This window comes from Convolutriloba macropyga, chromosome 2 (genome assembly GCF_964194025.1).
Source record: "Convolutriloba macropyga chromosome 2, txConMacr16.3, whole genome shotgun sequence".
Taxonomy (NCBI): domain Eukaryota; kingdom Metazoa; phylum Xenacoelomorpha; order Acoela; family Convolutidae; genus Convolutriloba; species Convolutriloba macropyga.
In genome coordinates this window covers 7,320,770-7,340,881 of record NC_134469.1, presented here as the reverse complement: position 1 = coordinate 7,340,881, position 20,112 = coordinate 7,320,770, and the positions used below count along the sequence as shown (strand labels likewise).

General features: G+C 34.4%; 1 protein-coding gene across 1 annotated transcript in view; it reads right to left on the bottom strand.

Annotated features, from left to right (window-relative positions):
- Nucleotides 1-20,112, bottom strand: part of LOC142355367 (uncharacterized) — a 91,155-nt gene that overhangs the window by 46,509 nt on the left and 24,534 nt on the right. Inside the window, exons 7-13 of the mRNA XM_075407568.1 lie at nucleotides 19,446-19,550; nucleotides 18,239-18,586; nucleotides 15,838-15,993; nucleotides 12,959-13,186; nucleotides 5,359-5,503; nucleotides 4,598-4,725; nucleotides 2,315-2,665 (exon numbers count right to left, since the gene is read on the bottom strand). Of these exons, the coding sequence (XP_075263683.1) occupies nucleotides 2,315-2,665; nucleotides 4,598-4,725; nucleotides 5,359-5,503; nucleotides 12,959-13,186; nucleotides 15,838-15,993; nucleotides 18,239-18,586; nucleotides 19,446-19,550 (1,461 nt within the window). The remainder of the gene's footprint in view (nucleotides 1-2,314; nucleotides 2,666-4,597; nucleotides 4,726-5,358; nucleotides 5,504-12,958; nucleotides 13,187-15,837; nucleotides 15,994-18,238; nucleotides 18,587-19,445; nucleotides 19,551-20,112) is intronic.

Below are 20,112 nucleotides of genomic sequence, written 5' to 3'. Positions count from 1 at the left end.
AAATATCTCTTTGTTGAAATATTGGAGTATTTTGTTTAATTTGCCGAATCCGAGGATCAACACCCATACATCACTTTTAAAATGTGAAAAAAGTTGATATCTTATAATTAATAATTGAATTTTCAGCTGAATTAGAGGACCGTAATTCAAATCGCGTTGACTAATGGGTAAAAAACAGAAGCATAAATGTTATGATTCAAAGAAAAACCAAAATGGAACACAATTTTTCAAAATAATTGATTTTCCTAAAGAAACTTTATAGGTTAGTAGTGTTCTTTGGGTCGATGCATAGATAAGCCAAAAGCTAACTTATAATTTGTTTGTTTGAAAAGAAGACATTTTACTGTCAGCAAAATCCAAAAGAACACTTAAAAACTTAATTTGATTACAACGTCAATATCTTTTTTGAAAGTTAGCTAATGTTGGATTATTTGGGAAAAAGATGAGAGAAACAAGAACAGAGAACAATTTCATAAACACTGGTCTCCCGCAACAAAATTACAAAACGCACCTGAAACCCAAAATAAAATATGGTGAACAAAAATTTTGTATGTTGCATATTTTCTAATTTGGGTTTTTTTAAGTATCAGAGATCATTTTTTGGTTCTGTTAAGAGCGAGTTTCAAGTCTGGTTTTTGGGTTATATGCAAACTATTATCTGATGGCATGTATAAGTTTTCCAATTCTCCAACGTAATCATTTGGAAAGTTTACTTTAAACTAGAATTTTCTATTTGTGACCTAAGCTTTGCACAGAAAGTGAATATTCGAGAGTGCTCTTATTTTTGGAGCCAAAAATGTCTCATAAAAGAACCATTTAAAGCAGTTAAAATTGCAGTACACAAAATATGGAAACTAAAATACAAGGACAAGAACTTGAAAAACATAGCAGGACAAGTCTTGACGTACAATTCAAAGAATTTTCATTGACTAAACAAAAAATTAGACCTATAACGGACTATGCGTGAATTGGGAAAACTATTTCTAAAAATCAAAAAGATCAAAAAAATTGAAAAAAGAACAAAATCAATGTCAAAATGTCGCATATGAACAGAAAACCACTAGCGAGAAATTGAAATTTGGTTCAAACAAAAAACATGCATAGAATGAACTATGAATGGATTGGGAAAACGCTTTAAAAAAACCGATCCAAAAAGTCGAAAAAACAGTAAACATCAGGGCGAAATTGCCGCATGTGAACAAAACACCACTAGCGAAAAGGCGAATTTTTGTTCAAACACTTTTTTTCTCACTCTACTTTATATTTAGAGCAAAAAACTTTCAATCCGCAAAACAACTCGCTTTTTGCTCCACTTCCTGTTTCCTCCACTTCACTACCAAAATCACTACTTTAACTTGACTTCAAAAATCATGAAAATGTGTGAACAGATCTTAAAAAAAAGACAGCGCCCCAATACAATTCAAATTCTTTTAATTGTAAAATTTTTTTGAATTGTAATAAATTATCTAAATTGCACCAAGAAAATATATGAACAGGAATTTTCATTGTCAATCGTAAGCAGCAAATTGAATTGTCGAGATAAAGCGGGATTAACCAAAAAAATTAATTTGCTCAACCATTTTTCATTAAGTAGTTAGTCTGGAATTGAATGCCTAATCAAACCACTGAGAGCAAAATTTCATTTCAAGTTTTGTTGATATAAATTGTTCTCTCGTGCAGTGTTTTAACCAACTGAAGTCAATTGGAGGAGGTTTAGTACTAAAAGCCGAATAAAAATTGGTTTCATTTTTCACTCCAAATCTTAAGTGGTCAAAAACAGGCACCATTGACTTCTTTTGTAGCCCCTTATGCCCACCCGCCACCAACAGAGGCACGCTACAAAAAAATGGAGCCAATTGTTTGAAGACAACTCGTTCATAGTCAATCATTTATGTTTTTCAGGAGGTTTAAACAAATCGATACAGATCATTGTAAATTGAGGGGCCGTCCATTAGTTATGATTTTTTTTCAGATTTGAAGTGTTGCCATGGCTGTTGGTATTATACTTCATCTCAAATGAACAGTGGATATCATGTGAAATTTTTGTTTATTATGTATTTTGAGTGTGTTTTAGGCTGTGTTTCACAGTCGAGGGGTGCACCATATGAAAGGACCAATAACGTCAAGGGAGGAGGAGGGTGTAATTTTTCTACCTTAATTACTTATGGTCGAACAACAACTATAGTCGACCAAGAGTCTTTTCATAGGCAGACTTCTAGAATAGGGAATTAATGATCGCTATGTAGTTTTTCTCCATTTCTGGCTTATTTTCTGTACTGAAAGTTAGTAACTGAGACTCGTATCTCAGACTCACCTGTGAAGACATAAGTATTGGGCGATGATAGACTAGGCAAGCCGAAGTCACTGACAGCTCCCACTTTGATCGAATAAACATTTCCGAACTTGGCCATGTGAATTGTCGTGTCGGTTGAATTTACAGGGAAACCAATCGGAAATGTGAACAAACTACCGTTCTGAAAGACTTCGGATGCCTCACTAGACTCGTTACCTGTCTGGATAAAGTTAGACGCTGAGTTATCTTGAATTGCGACAATTCGGAAAAATTTGTATGCTCCTTCTACAGGGGGTGCAGCTGAGATTGTGAACGATCGGCCGTCTGAACCGACTAGAGCTGTGGCCTCGACTTTTGAAGGCTCCTTTGGCGCTAAAAACGAACAGAGTAGCCACCCCAGAAGATTCAGAAAAAGTTATCTTGTAAGGGTCGTATTAATTCCTACAAACATCGCCGACACTCGATATTAGTCTTGTAATATATTGTAAGATTAACAACCAAACTAGACTCGGGAAGTGATCTTGCAGAATTCTGTATACTTAGAAAAAAATTAAATTTTAACAAGACAAGTAATCTAAGGTTGTGCTATTTGATCCGTGTAGAGTTTATAAGTGCAATACTAATTTTAATAATCACAAAAAATTGAAATTTTTTACTGATTGGAGGATTAATATCTTGCAAATTAGTGGCAAGATAGTTCAAGACGAGCTAGGTATTAATGTAAATATTATATAAAAATAAGTTTTCGGAACATGTAAAATTTCTGTGGATTTCACCTAAAAAAGTAGTAGAATTTACGTACAAAGTTATACTAGGGAACACCACATGGAAATGGATTTGAAATCCACTTTTCACGAATGTGGCCTTCAATAAATTATGATCCGCTTAATAAAATGTAGCTCAGAATTGTCCAAAATTAAAGTTTCTGGTCTAAATTGTGACGAGATAACCTCAAAGGACACACTGGCAAAACCCAAAACTTTAACTTGTTGATCAAGTTTGTATGTTTGTCACTGAAATTGTGATAGCTTTTAAATTTCCCGTACTTAACGCCGATTCAATATCGGTACTGGGCAAGTGTAATTCCAAATCTAGGTATCAGTACTAATTCAGAGCTGATCATAATACATTTAAGACTTGTCAGACTTGGCGAAGACTTGTTAAGTCCAAGACAAGTGCAAAAATGAAGTTGCGTACGGGGATCGCACCCACGGTCCCCCTCTCCCTAGCTGTTTGTTCTCTCTACTTCGCCACCTAGACTGTTTGTCTCTTGCGCCGTTAAAAAACGCTTGAAAGAAGCAAGTTTCAGGCAAGAAAGCGAGCAAATTTATTACATGGGAGACTTGCATTTACAATTGACCAGTACTGATTTACACTTGGAGTTCGGTAAGGGTTTGGATTTCAAAATGTGTTCCATTTTTAACCAACAATGATCATTTTCAAATCTCGCAGGAATTTTTGTATTAAAACAAAAATAGATTATAATCTCTTGCATGATTTGATTCTTTTGATCGCCCAGGCCAGACGACCGAATAAAACCCACATAAATGTTCGGTAAGTTCGGTTTTTAGCGTGAAAAACCGTCGATGTGTTTAGTCTGGAAAGTAACAAACCATCGGCATGATCAGGTTGTGCTATAAGTTTGGTTTTAAATGTAAGAAATTGTCAGTATGTTTGGTATGAAAATTGAGAATGGTATTTGGTTTTTCAAAACAGGATGTTTTGATTATTAAATGTATGGGATTGTTTTATTTTCTTTTTGTGGAAAACTTTCGTTTTCGGCGTATAAGGTGGCAGGGTTTATGATAGCACTCTATTCGCAGGAATTTCTATACTATTTCCAGGTAGAACGTTTGCATGAAAAATGTACAAGTTTTGTATTTATTGAATATAAAGAATTAATTAATAATTCAAAGAATAATTCAAAGAATAATTCAAAGAATATTTCAAAATGTATCGAACTTGTTCAACAATGATGGCGATTCATTTCAGCATTAGTTTACGCTTAGGAACTTGTAATATTATCATGCAAAAACGTACATAGATCATTATTTTATGATTTATTGTCGTTTGAAACCGAACACGCTGATGGTTTCCTACTTTTAAAATTCCTACTCTTGAAACCAAAAATAGCGACGATTCCCTAAGTTTCGAGCTATGGACATATGGGAGAATTCCTCCGTCCGAATTCCGAACAAACCAACCAGAGATAGAGTATTATAGAACTTTGTCGTTTGTGTCAAAGGAAAAAAACACACCGACGCGTTCCTGTAATCAAAATCAATACAAGACAGATAGTCTTACTTGTTCCCTGAACCAAAACCACAGGTTCTGATCTGATAAGGCCCTCTTTATCAGCATACGAAGACACATAGAACTTGTAGGTTGATCCAGGAAAAAGTTCAGTCGCAGTAAATCCAACAATATCGTTTCTAAAAAAAACCCAATGACAGATAAGCTCTGAAGTCCCTAAAATATCAACTGATGCAGAGCCAATTTCAATTCCAATTCTTGCGTTAAACAGGATTAGATTTCCAACTAAATAGATGCTTCATTTATGAACTAAAATACAAAATAATTTATATTGGAAATACACAGTTGAAACTGGGGGTCAGAAACGACACTGACATTGGAAGCAATCCGAAAATATCTGAGAAGGAAGCTCAACATTTTGAGGCATCCCTAGTCGGAATTTATGAAAAGACCTATTAATTGTGGTGGGGGGGGGGGAGGAGGGGGGTAAATATTGAACTAAATTACACGGTCGGGGACCCTAGTTAAGTCTAGGTTAATTCTTTTCTTAGTTCCATCCAAATTCTTTTCATATACAAACCTGCGTATATTCTAAAACTTATTGGATCATTTCCGTTTGTGCCCCCCCCCCCCAGTACGTTATGCTCCCCCCAGTTACAGAGCACGTGCCATTACATAGTAAATCATTATGTAAAAATATTGCACGTGCATCTGGGGGTTGCAAATAATATGCGCCCACTAAGCTGCGGGGGGGGGGGGCACAAACGGAAAAGATCCAACTTATTGATAAAAAACATGATAAAATATCTGACACTGGATGTGATGTGTTGGTTCCATCGGGATGCTCCAGAGTGACATGGAACCCAATGACACTCCCCGTACGAGGGGGACTCCACTCAAGTTTCAACACATCTTCGTAAAACTCAACACAAACCAAATTTTCCACTGGTAGGGGTTCTGGAAAGAAACAAACACAAACATTTTTGAAAAAAAAACGGATCTTTCCCGTTTGTGCCCCCCCCCCCCCAGCTTAGTGGGTGCATCAGCTTAGTGGGTGCATATTATTTGCATCCCTCAATCGCACGTGCCATATTTTAGCATAATGATTTACTATATAATGGCACGTGGTCTGTAACTGGGGGGGGATGCATAACGTACTGCAGGAGGGGGCACAAACGGAAAAGATCCAAAAAAAACAAATGACCCGGGTTGCTCATCATACACAATTCTTAGTAGTCATACCAGTTCATATATGATTCCTAGTATTCATACAAGGTCATATATGATTTGTATGATTTCTTAGTAGTCATACAAGGATCATATACGATTTCCTAGAAATCAAACAGGGATCATACAAAAAAAATCAAAGCCTAAAAACTGTATATCTTTCATTTTCGATTGACGTTGAAAAAATTTCCCGGAAATCATACAAGGTCATATATGACACATAAAACATTGATTGGTTCCACAAATTCCCGTATAATGTAGTCAGAGGACATAATAAATTATTATATCGCATTTGCATTCCACATTTGATTCTTTGCGTGGGCGAAAAAAAATTTTCCAACTTAAATATATTCAGAAAACGAATTTGAGGTTATATGCAAAAATTGTAGCAAATATTTTTGTATAAATGAGCATTTATAGGTATAAACTGGCTTCAGAGAATATCAGAAATTTATTTATGTATTTGGACTTACTGTTTAAATGCGTGCCCAACTTTGCATATAATATTGTACGTTTGGGTCTATTGAGGGACCACAAAGTGATGCCGGGGAATCACATAAGTGAGTCCTTGCCTAATGAAATTTTTAAAAGACATAAAATGTTTAAGAATTTATGAAAAATAGATGTATGATTCTTGGTATTCATACTAGGATCATATATGATTTCTTTGTAGTCATACAAGGTCCATAAATGATTTCCTAGTAGTCATATATGATTTCTTAGTAGTCATACAAGGATCGTACTAGGAAATACGTTGTGATTTGTATGATACCATATATGATACTTCTATGACTACTAAGAAGTGGTGACCCAGGGATACACTGGCCGAGGTCCTTGACTCAAGACGGGTTTGACTAGGCCAAAAATTAGTGACTGCAAACATGGATGCAAGAAAGTTTAGAATTAGAATAGTATTTGACCCCCGGACACACTGGTACACACTTGGACATACTTTTGATAGCCGAGAAACAGCTGGCTCGCAATAATTTCAACAGAATGAGCGCAGTTTTTTTTAACTTGAAAGATCTTGCCAAAGATTTGAAAGGGAAGCTTACTGCTATAAACCTTACATTCGTATCTAAGTTATGATAATTCAGTCAGATATCTTTAGGTAAATTAGTTTAATTTAATTTTCCGCTGCAGAGAGAAATTTTTTTGTTTTCTTGTAACTTTTAATCATAAATGCTTCATGAACTGAAAAACAGTTTAGCAGAAACTTTTTAAATAAATGGACTGTTTAGCAGAAAGTAATTTTAATAAATGGACCATTAACAAATATAATTTTCACTACTTTCCTTCATCCACGATTATATATTTTTCTGCAAAAATTTTGGGTCTTGTATTTCACGCCAAAGTCCAGACTGCAGTTGCATCTGATGTCAACTTAGTCTCAACTGGGCACTCAACTTTGCTTGGACATTCTCAATCGGAATTTACATTGCCCGAAACGATAAGGAGAAAACTTGTCTGCGTTGAGTATCAACAAAAACATTTTGTTCTGAGAGACTTCATGTTTCAGACCCAGGTCGAAGACAAATCGGAAAAACATGTAAGATAAGCTCTGAAATGTTCAGCGGTGGAGTTATATAATTCCACCGCTATCAGGCTATAAATTTTTTTCACCGCTTATCTTACCCTTTTTACGACTCAACATTTTTTAAATCAATTTTATTGGAGTGATTTTTGAAGCGGGAAATGAAACGCGTGAAAAGATTTGGAGTGATTTTGGCGCTGAACAAACGTGAAGAGCGGAGCGAAAAGAGAGTGGTTTTTATTATTACCGCTGTTTTTGAAAGAGCGAGAAATTGATGTGTAAAAAATTTTCTCTAAGTGAGCAAATTTTTTTTGTTCACGTGCGGCTTTTAAAAGCAGTTTTTTTGTAACTTTGATGGTTACGAGGTTTGATTATGATATTGCATTAGTTTTAGGCTTGATTTGATAGAAATTGAAGGTTTCAAGTAGTTAATTTGTGTTTAATGCTAATTTGGAGGTTTTTGATCACTTTTGCTGATTTTCAGAAGAAATTTAATGATTTTTTGCCTGTTTTTTTTTAATGCTTCAAGTGGTATTTAAATAGAAGCTTGTTACTTAAGGAATGTTCAAGTACCAATTGAGTAAAGGTTTCTTGGTATAAATTATTTTTTTCCTAGGAAAATTGACAGAAAAATTGAGAAATTTTAAACCATGTTTCATATATTTTTTTTGCATTTGTTTCAAATCTTAGACAAGTTTCTTAGCCTATTATGACTTGCCCATTGTTTTGCGAGCTTTTCATTGCTCTAATTGCAAACGAACTTTACTCGCCTTTATGTTTCCTTGTACTATTAAAAAAAACTCATTAAGTTTTTCTAGTTTTTTTGTTCAATTTGTTTTTGAATGCCGTTTCTATTCTTCCTTGAATTTTTATGGAATTTGAGGAGGTTCAGTATTCACAATAGTTGTTCTAGTTGTTTAGTCATGTTTGTATGGGCAATTTTCTCCTTCGAGTCGTTTCCGGAATTCTTCCGGCTATGTTTTTAACATTCACCGCTTATCTTACATAATTTTGTGTTGAATGGTGGTGACACCTCTACCCGGGAGCACTCTGATTAGATATAGTTTCAAGGCTCCGGAGGAGATTGAACTATGCTTTTGTGAACATTTTTTGGACTTAAAGGAAACCCTGGAGACAATGAAAACAGTAACAGATCAAAGGCAAACATTTTCTTCCAATATCTGAGGTGACCCGTAAGTAAAAGGGTAAGGAAGCGAAGCATGGGTACTTGGATAAAATTGAGTTTTTTTAAGGACAATTAAGTTGGAAAATTTTTAAAAAGCAATAGTTTTGGAAAGTTCTTAAACTTTTGAACTTGTAACATAATTGAGATTTTTTGACAACATAGTGAAACATAAAAATTATTTTCTGAAAGGGTCAGAAACCTTAAAAGTTTACCAGATTCTCACGCACAATTTTCTCACGTACGCATTCTTCTGCTTTTAAAAGATTTTAGAAATTAAAAACTAACCTGCATATTAAGTAAAATTTTTCTTCCTGTGATGTGATGTTGCTCTGCGCAACCGTTGCCATAAAAGCAATTATAAGTTTTTTGGAGACCTTCGACTTAATTATTTGAAAATCGAGGTGCAGAAGATTCTTTCGCTTACACAGTATGTAACTTTCACGAGATTTAAAATTTTTATAACTCGCAACTAATATCTTAGTTCCAATTAGTGCTAAATTGGTTGGAAAACCATATTAGAAAAAGTACGAACATGGCTTGAACAAAAACTGTAATAAATTGAGAGCAATTTGAGTTGATTTTTAATTTTCTACGAGATCAGCTGAGCAACATCAGTTTACATAGGGTAAAAACGGCCCAAAACAAAGATTTCAAACGATCAGGGGTGAAAAAATGGTGTAAAACGTTCCAAAATCAAGTTCATGACACTTAAAATTAGGCCTTGTTGTGAGTTTTGATATTTAGACTTTCGAGTTGATCACATATAGTGAGCCAATGCAAACAATTTTGAAGATTTCTGTAGGCCTTAAGTCTTTGGCGATCTTGTCCGTTTGTATCTTTGGTTAGTAGTATCCGTACGTCACTATTTTGTATTGTAATGTTAAAAACGTAGTAAATATACAAATGATGAAAGCTCAACATGGGAAGCAAAGTTTGCTAGGAGATGCAACTTTCAGAGCTATTCAAAAATTTTTTTGTGAGTTTATTGTGAAGAAAAAACATATACTCTAACTGCAAACTTCTACCCCTGAAAATTTTTTTTTTGTATATTGTGATTTTAAATACATAGGATGACGTCCCAGAAACCTTTTCGTGATTTCTGTTGATTTTTGTTCTTTTTGGTAAAGGTACCTAAATGCATACATTTTGTCCAGGCAATCACAGAGCACACAGAATATATCAAATATGATGAAAAAAATATATTGCTTGTTTTGAATATATCGACATCATTCAATTATTTTTTTCAAATTTTATAGGTTCAAGGAAGAAATTTACTCAATTTCAAGCACAAAACATGCATTTGTTAGAAAACAAGATACTGAATGGAAAGAAGTTATTGCGTGACTACGGATGAACGCCATCGTTTTACAATCTTTAAATAAAATTTTTAATTCATTTTTGAATGACTATCGTCGTGCATAATGTCCCACACTTTAAATGACGTTGACATCTTGAAACCTACAAAAATAGCGTCTTCTACAAATTATTTGGATAATTTTTTTTCAAATTACATTTGCAGTAGAGTGAGAAATTGGTGCTCGCAAAAATTTTCAGTTTTTCAGAAGAATATTTTTTACCCTCGTCAATTTGAACTCTGTTTTAGTGCACCTTCTCTTGAGTGCTATCAGAATGATACATATGTGTCTTCATTGCGCATATTTACATTTACTTTAACCCATAAATGGGCAGCTAGAGTTTTTTGTGACTTTTACACTATTTAAGTTGTAAATTATTATTGGTTATTTAAATTTTACTCGTGCCCTATTACTTAGTAGAAGTATTCACAGGCCTTGTTAAACGCTCATCAAACAAAAAATGTTTGAATGCTAAATGCTAGTGTGAGTCTATAGCTAGTGGTTTTCAAGACTTATATACTTTTTGTCTTCTAGATATTCTCAGTGAGATTTTTTGTGTAACTGTTTAACTTTCTGTTGTCTAATCTAATAATCGCATTAAGGACACGTCGCACAGGTTCCTAATAAAGACTATGTTGATCCATTTAATTTTTATATAATTTTTGAGACTAAAGCTATTCATTCCTTTGACTTTGACACAAATGAGTTTACAGTCACTTTTTTGTCGTATCTCTAAATTTCTTTAGGGACAGTTCTTATTGTTTGTTAGGAAAGCTTAAATCAATCGATTTAATCGTTTGTTGTCAGAGCTATTGCTTTCTATGTACGGTACGCTGTTTGTTTTCGAAAAAGATTGATAATTTTCTGAGTCTGGCCTGCATTTGTTGCACTTATATCTGTACTATTACTTATTCCGAATAATTTAACTAGCGTGATTTTGGTCAATTCATTTCCTTCAATTATTAGCTGACTTCTTCCTTGACTGATATACCGTTTTGTGAGACGTTGTGAATTTAAGTTAGTTGCGTTCAGTTATAGCCCATTGTCCGTTTTTGTTTTAGATTTTCAGCGATTTTAATCAAAATTTAAAAAGTTTCAGACTTCCAATTTCCCTATTTTTTTTGTCTCCAAATGATTACCACTAGTTTGTTTATTTGTGAACTTAATCTAAGTGTGCGTCGGATCAATGGTTTTTATATATTTTTGATTTTGTTAATGTTTTTCAAAGCCTAGATCTTGGTAAACAAATCCTTCTATTTGTTTCTACATTTTTGTCTATTTTTGTGCGTAGATGGTCATAGGTTTTTTGCCTGTTTAAGTTTGATATTGCTGTTAAAACGTTATTTTTCAGGTTATTGGTTTATTCAATTGTTTGGATTGTAATTCAGGACACGTCTCTCTGAGAGACGGCTGGTTTTGGTATCCTTTCAAGTGATTTAAGTGACCACTGAGATCAAACCTTTGTAAGGCTAAATTCAAGGTGAAAAGGTTAGTTTTGGATATTTATGAGCCCTGAGCAATTTTTCTTTATTTTTTTTTCATTTTAATATTTGCTATTTTTATTTTGTTAATTCGGATGTTTTAAGGGTCAACCATAGTTTATATGACCATTATGATATGTTAAAATTCTTTTTATGCTAATTTAAACCTTTTTCTTTTTTGTTTTTGCCAGTTTTAGCACCAAGTATTTTTCTCTAATATCTCTGCATGGGTTTTTGACAATTTTTGTTTTTTCTGAGGTTTTTTCATTTTTTAAATTATTCCTAGCCCTAAAACATTCTTTTGAGGCTCAAAAATGGGTCAATCGGGTGTATTTTTAACAAAACTGAAAAAATTTTGAAAATTTGAATATCAACTTTAGAATATTTTTTGATATTTTTTTTGCCGATTTTTAATTTTGAAATGAAAGTCGCAAGTTTCATTTTTCTTACATATACAATCAGGCTGAAATTTGGCTAAATGTTTTGTTAATGCAGACAAAATTAACATCACAAATTTCTGTAAACATCCTATTATTATTTGCTATTTTTTTTCGATTTTCTTGAAAATTTGTAATCTTCTTTAGTTTTTTTGTTTTTGTTTAAGGAGACATTGAAACTTTTTAAAACTAACCTCGTACAAGGATAAAATTAAGAAATTGGCATTACAAGCTGTTTTGAATGAATTTTTAGCACCTTTTTTAAATTTTGAATTATTTTTCCGTGTTCGGATCTGTTTCTGCTCCCTGTTTGGCTCGAGTTTATCACCAAGTTTTATTGTAGCCTGCACCTTTACCATCTTTTATTTTCTGTCGAGGAATTGAAAGTTTTGATGGAATTGGTCTCTTTGAACGTAATTAAATATTAATTACTGTAAGATTGTAAAATGATGTCCTTTTTTTCGGTTTTTTAATTTAAATTTTAAGTGAAAAATTCCAGTTACTCAGTTGCCTATCTTTCTGCTGGGTTCTTAAATAACATTCGAAAAAAAAAATTCTGAGGAAAATAACACTAATAACGTTAATAGATTTTAAACTTTCGTTTACAAAATGAATTTCACTTTTTGTGGTTATTGCTCCTGCTTGTCATTAGTGTCCAGAAAGATGCGTGCGAAATGTCCATTTGTGTTTGTTATTTTTGAATTTTTGCATATTAATTTTTGGTTCTTGTTACCTTTACAACCAGTGTATCTACAATGCAAATTCTGTTTTAATAGTTCTCAATTTATGTGAAAGTCTTTCGTTCGGCATGTGTTATTCAATTCTTCGGTTAGTCAGTTGATTTCACGTTTTCCGTTCAATTCTTTCGCTTGTAATTGAGGACTTGTACTGCTATATTTTTATGTTTGTTAAGCGCCGTGTTTTTAACTGCAATTTACAAATTGATGCATTTTTTCTATGGACAGCTCATTATTTCTCTAAGTGCTTACAGTGTAGCCTAACATGGTATAGATTAGTTTACTGTATTTGTTCTTGTTTCATACGTTTTAATACCAAACATACCAAATGCTACCAAAGATAAAATTAGGGGAGATCATCGTCGTGTTTTCCTAAAAAAAAGCATACCGACAATTTCCTACATTTTTCAAATCGATCTGTTCTGGACTAGAGAATAAATCCATCTCAAGCTTACTCTGAATATTTTGGATGACTGTTTCCTGTGATTCTGTAGGACCAGTAGAACTGTGGATGTTGGCAAGGTACCTAGCTCCTGGAAGCAAACCCTGGTCTCCAAAAGCCACTCCCAAGAATTCCCAAGTGCTTGGATCGATACATGATGCGTTAGTAGCCAGACAAGTCAAATCAACTTTTGTTATAGTCTCTTCTCGAGAAATTATGATTGTAGCTCCTCCCAGTCCATCTAAAGTGCACAATAAATAGGCGGTTCATAGGAACTGTTTGACAAAACACATGAAGAGAGCATGGTTTTTTTCAGCTCAACAGCAAAATTAAAATATTCAATTTTGGAAAAAATATTAAGTTTTAAGAGGATTGATTGGTAGCACTAAAGCTTTCCTGAAATAAGTGAAAAAATTAATAAGATTTTTTTCAGTAGAAGAGGAATGTCTGAATAACTAAAGTATTTTTTTTTATTTAAACTTTTGATCAAAATTTTCATTAAAATTTTCCATTAGAATCTTCACTTTAAATTTTTTGAAATGTTTTTCTCGTTTTACCCTACAAGGATATTAAGAAGAAGAGGACTGATTTTAAAAAAAAATACTGATCAATTCAGCAAGTTTCAAGAACATTAATCAACAACTTTTGCTATAAATTACACCAAAAAAAACTACTAGAGTAGTGCTTCGCAAAACTAATGAAGAAATTGACGAACAAAGTAATACTCATCGTTTATACTAATTTTAAGTTATACAAGAGAAAAACCATAATTGCTTCGATCTTGTTGTCCACTTTGTTTTTTTTTGTTTTCTAAAGCGGTTTTATGTCCACCAATTTTTGAAAATTTGAAAAATAGTAGACACATAGCTTACATTACTGGGCGAAATGTTTATATTGGTGTTCAGTAATTAAGAAATCAATTGGGAAAACTTCAGCAATAACGAAACGAGCTAAATTGCAAAACATTCGAATTCAAAAGCAAATTATATCTACTGAGCGACATTGGCTAATTTAATTCCAAAAAGCAATTCAGTTCAATAGGACTCATTGCAAATTTTGTTCATATCTTTTGAAAAAGTTATTGATAAATAACAAACTTGAAAAGCTGTTACTCGATAATGATAGTTTTCTGTGAACTGGTAGATAAAAAGAAAAAAACAGGACAAAAATTAGTTTGTATTATTTTATTGAAAAATCATTATTGGCAGGCATGCCAAAAATGCACTCTTTCCGAAATTTAAATCATTTTTGTGTTTTTTGTGCGTGTGTCCTTTAATCGTGTTTTTCAGCCAAATAAAGACTGTCCAACAACATTTCTGTATTAAATTAGGGGGTTGTTTTCACCAAGCACGCGGAAAATTTTTCCTACCTGCCATACCCCACAAGTTTTTCAGTACTATTTACGACATTAACTTAACCGCTAAAACCATTAATTATCTCTGATGCATTACACAAATGATTCCAGAGATTTCTAATAATGCGTGAGCTTCAATTCTGTAGGGGACAAGGAGGTTCGGTAATATGCGTTTGCACATAAGGTTCCCACCCCCCTCATCCATAGTGTTGAATTAATAGTCTTCCAAATAGGGAAAAGATTAAAAACTTTCAAAAGTTTACACTTTTCTTTGCAAAAAAGAGTGTACGACTGAAATATCAGTTTCAACTCAAATCTTTAAATAACGTAAATAGCAACGCTCTAATGGCCCGACGAGATATGTCCTTAAAGAGACCAGGCAAGCAACAAACCTAAATAACGAAAACAAAAATTAATTACGATCAAAGTGTGGTGCCATTTAAAAAAACACAAAACAATATCAAAATAGCGTCTCAAAAATCTAAATTAAGCAAATGGTCTCGCAATACGATCAGACAAACATGGGATCTGTCCTTAATGCGATTAGGTAGCAATAAAAAGTCTAAAAGTGCAAAGTTTAAGAAATAGTTAACATTTGAAAAAAGGATTTCAAAATTTGAAAATAATTAGCAATCAGCTGAAAATAGTTTTTTTATAACTCCATAGGAAGCCAATGAAACCTGTGATTATCAAGATCGTATCACACTAATACAGAAAATGACAAATATGGGCAAAACTGAAAACAATTCAAGTAAGGTTCGCTAGAAGACTGTGTCAAAACCTAAAAGCTAAAAGCATTATCTAGTGTTCAAAGTGTAATCTAATCACTATGAGCATTAGATTTGTTCAATTACGTCCCATTTCAAGGCCAATTTTTTTTATATGTGACCTGTAAGTGATGTAATAATTGGACAAGACAAAAATTGAACCTCTAAAATGAGCAAATGTCGAACAACGAAAAGAAATGAAACCTCAAAGCCAAAAAATTATTTCATTAAACATAAACAAAATTAGATACGGCTTATTGTTTTTTATGAAGCGGTAATTGTTTCAATGGTTTGCAAAAAATGTAATTTGCAAAAAAGCGAATAAACGAAAAACAAATGATGAATTTGAGTTAATTATAGGGTTATATTAGAAAAAAATAGCAACCTTTTAAATGTAGAACACTCTCATAGGAAGTAAAATTAAACTTCTGTGGATTATGTAGAGCTTGTGTCTGTAGTTTTGCTCCTCTGGCAAATGTAAATAAATAGTATAAAAACATAATTGTTGCTTTTTTGATTCAAAAAAGGCTTTACTTTGAATAATATAGCCCAACTTTTTAGCAAAAATTTGATTGATTCTGTTCAGCAACACTCCGTTGTCTTTGAGGGGGCAATGAGGGGACTTTTCAAAAATTACCCCTCCCCCTTAATTCCCCCAAAATCAGGTAAGAGTCCACTGAAAACACCCGTCGTGCGTTCATCTGGGTCTGGACATATCGACTCTCCGTCTGGGACCTCAACCTGGGCTGTCAATTTGCCCATACTACTGACCTTGTGTAATTTTTAGGGATGTTGTTATTTGATGGATGAAGACGTTGAAAACTTCCGCAGTGGTGTATTGTGTCAGCTGAAATGTGATCACGAGACCATTTGTAGGTTCGTCTATCACTGAGATATTGTTCCCAGTCTCCGTCAAATCATTAGGTACTAAAACAATTGATGAAAGATGGCAAAAAAGCAATCGAAAACTTAATTTGATCAAGGTGTGCATTTATTAAATGCTGAAAGTGCCAGAAGTTACTACTTAGCCAGATGTTGACTTCCCAGGTTGAGGTCCCAGACCGAAATTTCACATGTCCTGACCGTCCCAGACAAAACATATCTATGTCCAGACTGCCCCAGACGGAACGTACTTTCGTCCAGACTTTCGTGCGTTCATTCATGTTTCCAGACCACGTAATTTTGAACGCACCCACACCCCCTTTGCGTTCATTTCGGTCTGGACATATCAATTTTCGGTCTGGGACCTCAGCCTGGATTCCGTTGACTTTCGACATTTTAAATCGTGCGCGTATTTTGTTTTAAGCATGGTTACGTGTCTCTTTAAGCATGGTTACGTAGAAGTCACTTCGAAATTCTGACTGAATATCTCGAACCGCATCGCGGTTCTCAATAAACGCCAAAAATTCTCAGTAACTTTAAGCAGGGTCACGTAACCGTTACTACTAGCCCATTGAAACAAGATTTGAAATATCTTGGTTGAAAAAACTTTGGCTTCAAATTTACTATTCATCTTGATCAATTTTGACCATTGGCAATGTTCATAAACCTTCCTTCCATTTTAGCCCCCGCCCCCCAAGAATGTAGCTCCCCATTATGGTCAGTTTTCCTTTGTCCAGAAGACCGACAAAAAACAAAACAAAATTTGTGAGAAATCTTTCGTGTGTTTGTCTTCAAATGTAAGAAAGGTTCGCGGAATTTTCGACTATGTCGGTATCGTCATTATAATTAAGATGTAAAAAATTGTGTATGATTGGTTTTAGAAGGTAACCCAGGTTGAGGTCCCAGACCGAAAGTCGATATGTCCAGACCGAAATGAACGCACAAGGTGGCGTCGTGCGTTCAAAATTACACGGTCTGGAAAAGAAAATGAACGCACGATAGTCTGGACATATGCAATTTTGAACGCACGATAGTCTGGACATATGCAATTTTGAACGCACGATAGTCTGGACATATGCAATTTTGAACGCACGATAGTCTGGACATAAGCAATTTTGAACGCACGAAAGTCTGGGCATTGTGACTCGGAGCGCACGAAAATTTTTTGAATGGAAACAAGAATGCCAAAAACTAATGAGTCCATGTTTGACTAAACACTCTTAATAGAGTGCTCACTCAAGTGAAAGCTTTCTACCAAGAAAACCTCAACTCACTTGAGTTCAAAAGTTACAAAACATCGAACGCAGGAAAATTCGCATCCAACATTTTGCTTTGTTTAAAACAATTTCCTACCTAGAATTATAAACCCTTGCTGAAGTTGCAAAGCAAATCATACTTTAATAACTAGGTCGCTGGTTGCCCCTTCAGCCAATACTTTCATCGAACATCTTTTATTAAACAAAATGTAGGAACTGCTTGGGCACTTCATCACAACCATCACCCTAACGTATCTATATTTGAAACGAATACATTATAAAAACGTTATCTGAACATGAACGCACGAAAGTCTGGACATACGCATTTTTGAACGCACGAAAGTCTGGACATGAACGCACAAATGAGCGCACGATTTTTCATTTAGAACGCACTAAAGTCTGGTCATATAAGATTTTGAACGCGCGAAAGTCTGGACATAAGCACGTTTGAACGCACGAAAGTCTGGACATAGGTGTTTTTGAACGCACAAATGAGCGCACGAATTTTAATTTGGAACGCACTAAAGTCTGGTCATATAAGATTTTGAACGCACGAAAGTCTGGACATAGGGAGTTTTGAACGCACGATGAACGCACGAAAAATTTTGAACGCACGAAAGTCTGGACATAGGCACTTTCCGTCTGGGAGGGCTGGACATAGACACTTTCCGTCTGGGACGGTCTGGACATATCGACTTTCAGTCTGGCACCTCAACCTGGGAAGGAACCGTCAGCGTGTTCAGTTTAGAAATTGGCCTTCTTGGGCCCCAAATGAAGTTTTTTAGTCTCTTCACAAGTTATGGTCTAAACATTTGTGTTTTTACGGTAAATGTGGGCGGGGTGGTTATACTCTCTGCCAACTTAGATGCGGGCTATAATGGGAAATACTAATACCGAATATTTTAGTAACTTGGGCACCATTCAAATAAAGGATCGCTTCCCTTCGTGCCTCCCCCCAGTACGTTAGGCACCCCCACCCCCCCCCCCCCCCACAGTTAGGCACAAACGGAAAAGATCCCAAATACACAACAAACCTGTAACTGCTTCAGTGGTTAAACTTTTATTCTCCATTTTCTCCCCCAGTCCATTAATTGCAGTGACGACTATTTTGTATCTCAAGCCAGAGGTCAAGTTCTGCAGTTCAGCCGATGTTCCAAGTGGAATGGTTTCATTGTATATCATAGAAGACAGCTCCTCAGCAGTGAACAGAGAGGACATAAGGTCACTGACCTCAAAAGTCGCCTCAATGTTTATAGCCTCAATGACTTCAGAAGCTGATCTTCGTAATCGGCGCCGTTTATCGTCGGATAAGAATGAGTCCCACGATAGCTTGACTGCTGATGAAGTCGGGTTGTACGCAAATGCATTGGAACTCTTGTCAGCTGAAAATACATGGTTTATACTAACGCTACAGGTATTCCATATGGAAATAATATTATTAACTCATCCTAAACAAAATGTTAGTAAAATAGATGTCAAATAGATATCAAAAGACGTGTGAGCAATTTTCACTCATGATCCAATTTTGTTCGCGTGACTCGAAAATTGTTTGTTAATTACCGATTTCGATTGTATAATGAATGCAAATATCCGTTTTCGTAAGCATGACATGATAGATATTCGATTTTTTTAGTGTAAAACTAAATGCTTCATGCGTTTATGATAACTCAATTTACACTTGACAGCTTATAACAACAACAAAATTTTCGCCCATAAACTATGTATAATTCGGAAATGTACAAATTTTGACTCTGAATCAAACCTGAGATTTTTCCAAACCTTTTCCAAATCGAGCCTGATGGACTCTGAAGGTATGGCACGGTTAGAGCAAACAAAACACCTGATAATCTTACATTTTGTATATTAAGTGACCTGATTACCAATGTTCTTTGTTTAACCACTAAAATGTCTCAAGAAGTCTTTGTCAGGCGATGAATAAATTAGAATCTTGATGGAGTCATCGGAAAAAAACATACAGAAACCAAAGTCATGAAAGATTCCTGATGGTATAGTCTGTCCCATAAAAATGAAATAAGCGAACGTTCGAAAACGTCAAAAACAGGCAAGTGAGCATCAAATTGGCCAATTGAATGTCAACGGTTTTTACATTAAGCTTCTATTCATCAATTTTTTTTATATGTTTTAAATTTGAACTTTGACCTTTGAACTCCAACCTGTGGCTTTTGAAACGTTCGCTTATTTCAACTTTATGGTACACGCTATAATACTAAGTTGACCTACTTGCTTGGAAGACAACAAACTGGCTCTCTCCTATCCGCCCGAAACTTTCAATGACCACTTTGAACTCGTACAGGGTGCCCGTAGTCAGATTGTTCAGAAAATGAACTAAAACAGACGACAAACATTTAAACGTTAAATTGGATTTGAAGATTATGAATTTGTCCACGATTCCCTCCAAAAGTCCTATTTAAATCATGACAAATTATTTCGAGTTTCTTTGCAATAAGTTTCTGTAATTTAGTTAGTCCATAATGAAAAGAAAACAGATGATGTCATCATTCAAGAGCGAAGAGTAGTTTTTTAAATGGGAAAAACTTATCTTTTCTCGTATGGGGAATCCCAGATAAATATAAGAATTGCTCATTTATAAAAGTTAAAATCAAAAAGACATTGAAAAATAATTATGACTCCCCACTAGAAGAAAACATTACGACGAGCAAAAAAGCTATAAAGAAAAGTTTTTCGAGCAAAAAAATGTTTAAAAAAATTGTTAACGTTAATGACTTGGCAGTGATCAAAACCAAAAAATTACCAATCAACAAGCTTTAGGTCAATTATTTGCTAGACTAATATTATATATATATATATATATATATATATATATATATATATCGTGGCGTGATAGCCGAGAGGTAAGGTGTGTGATTCACACGCCATTGATTAAGAG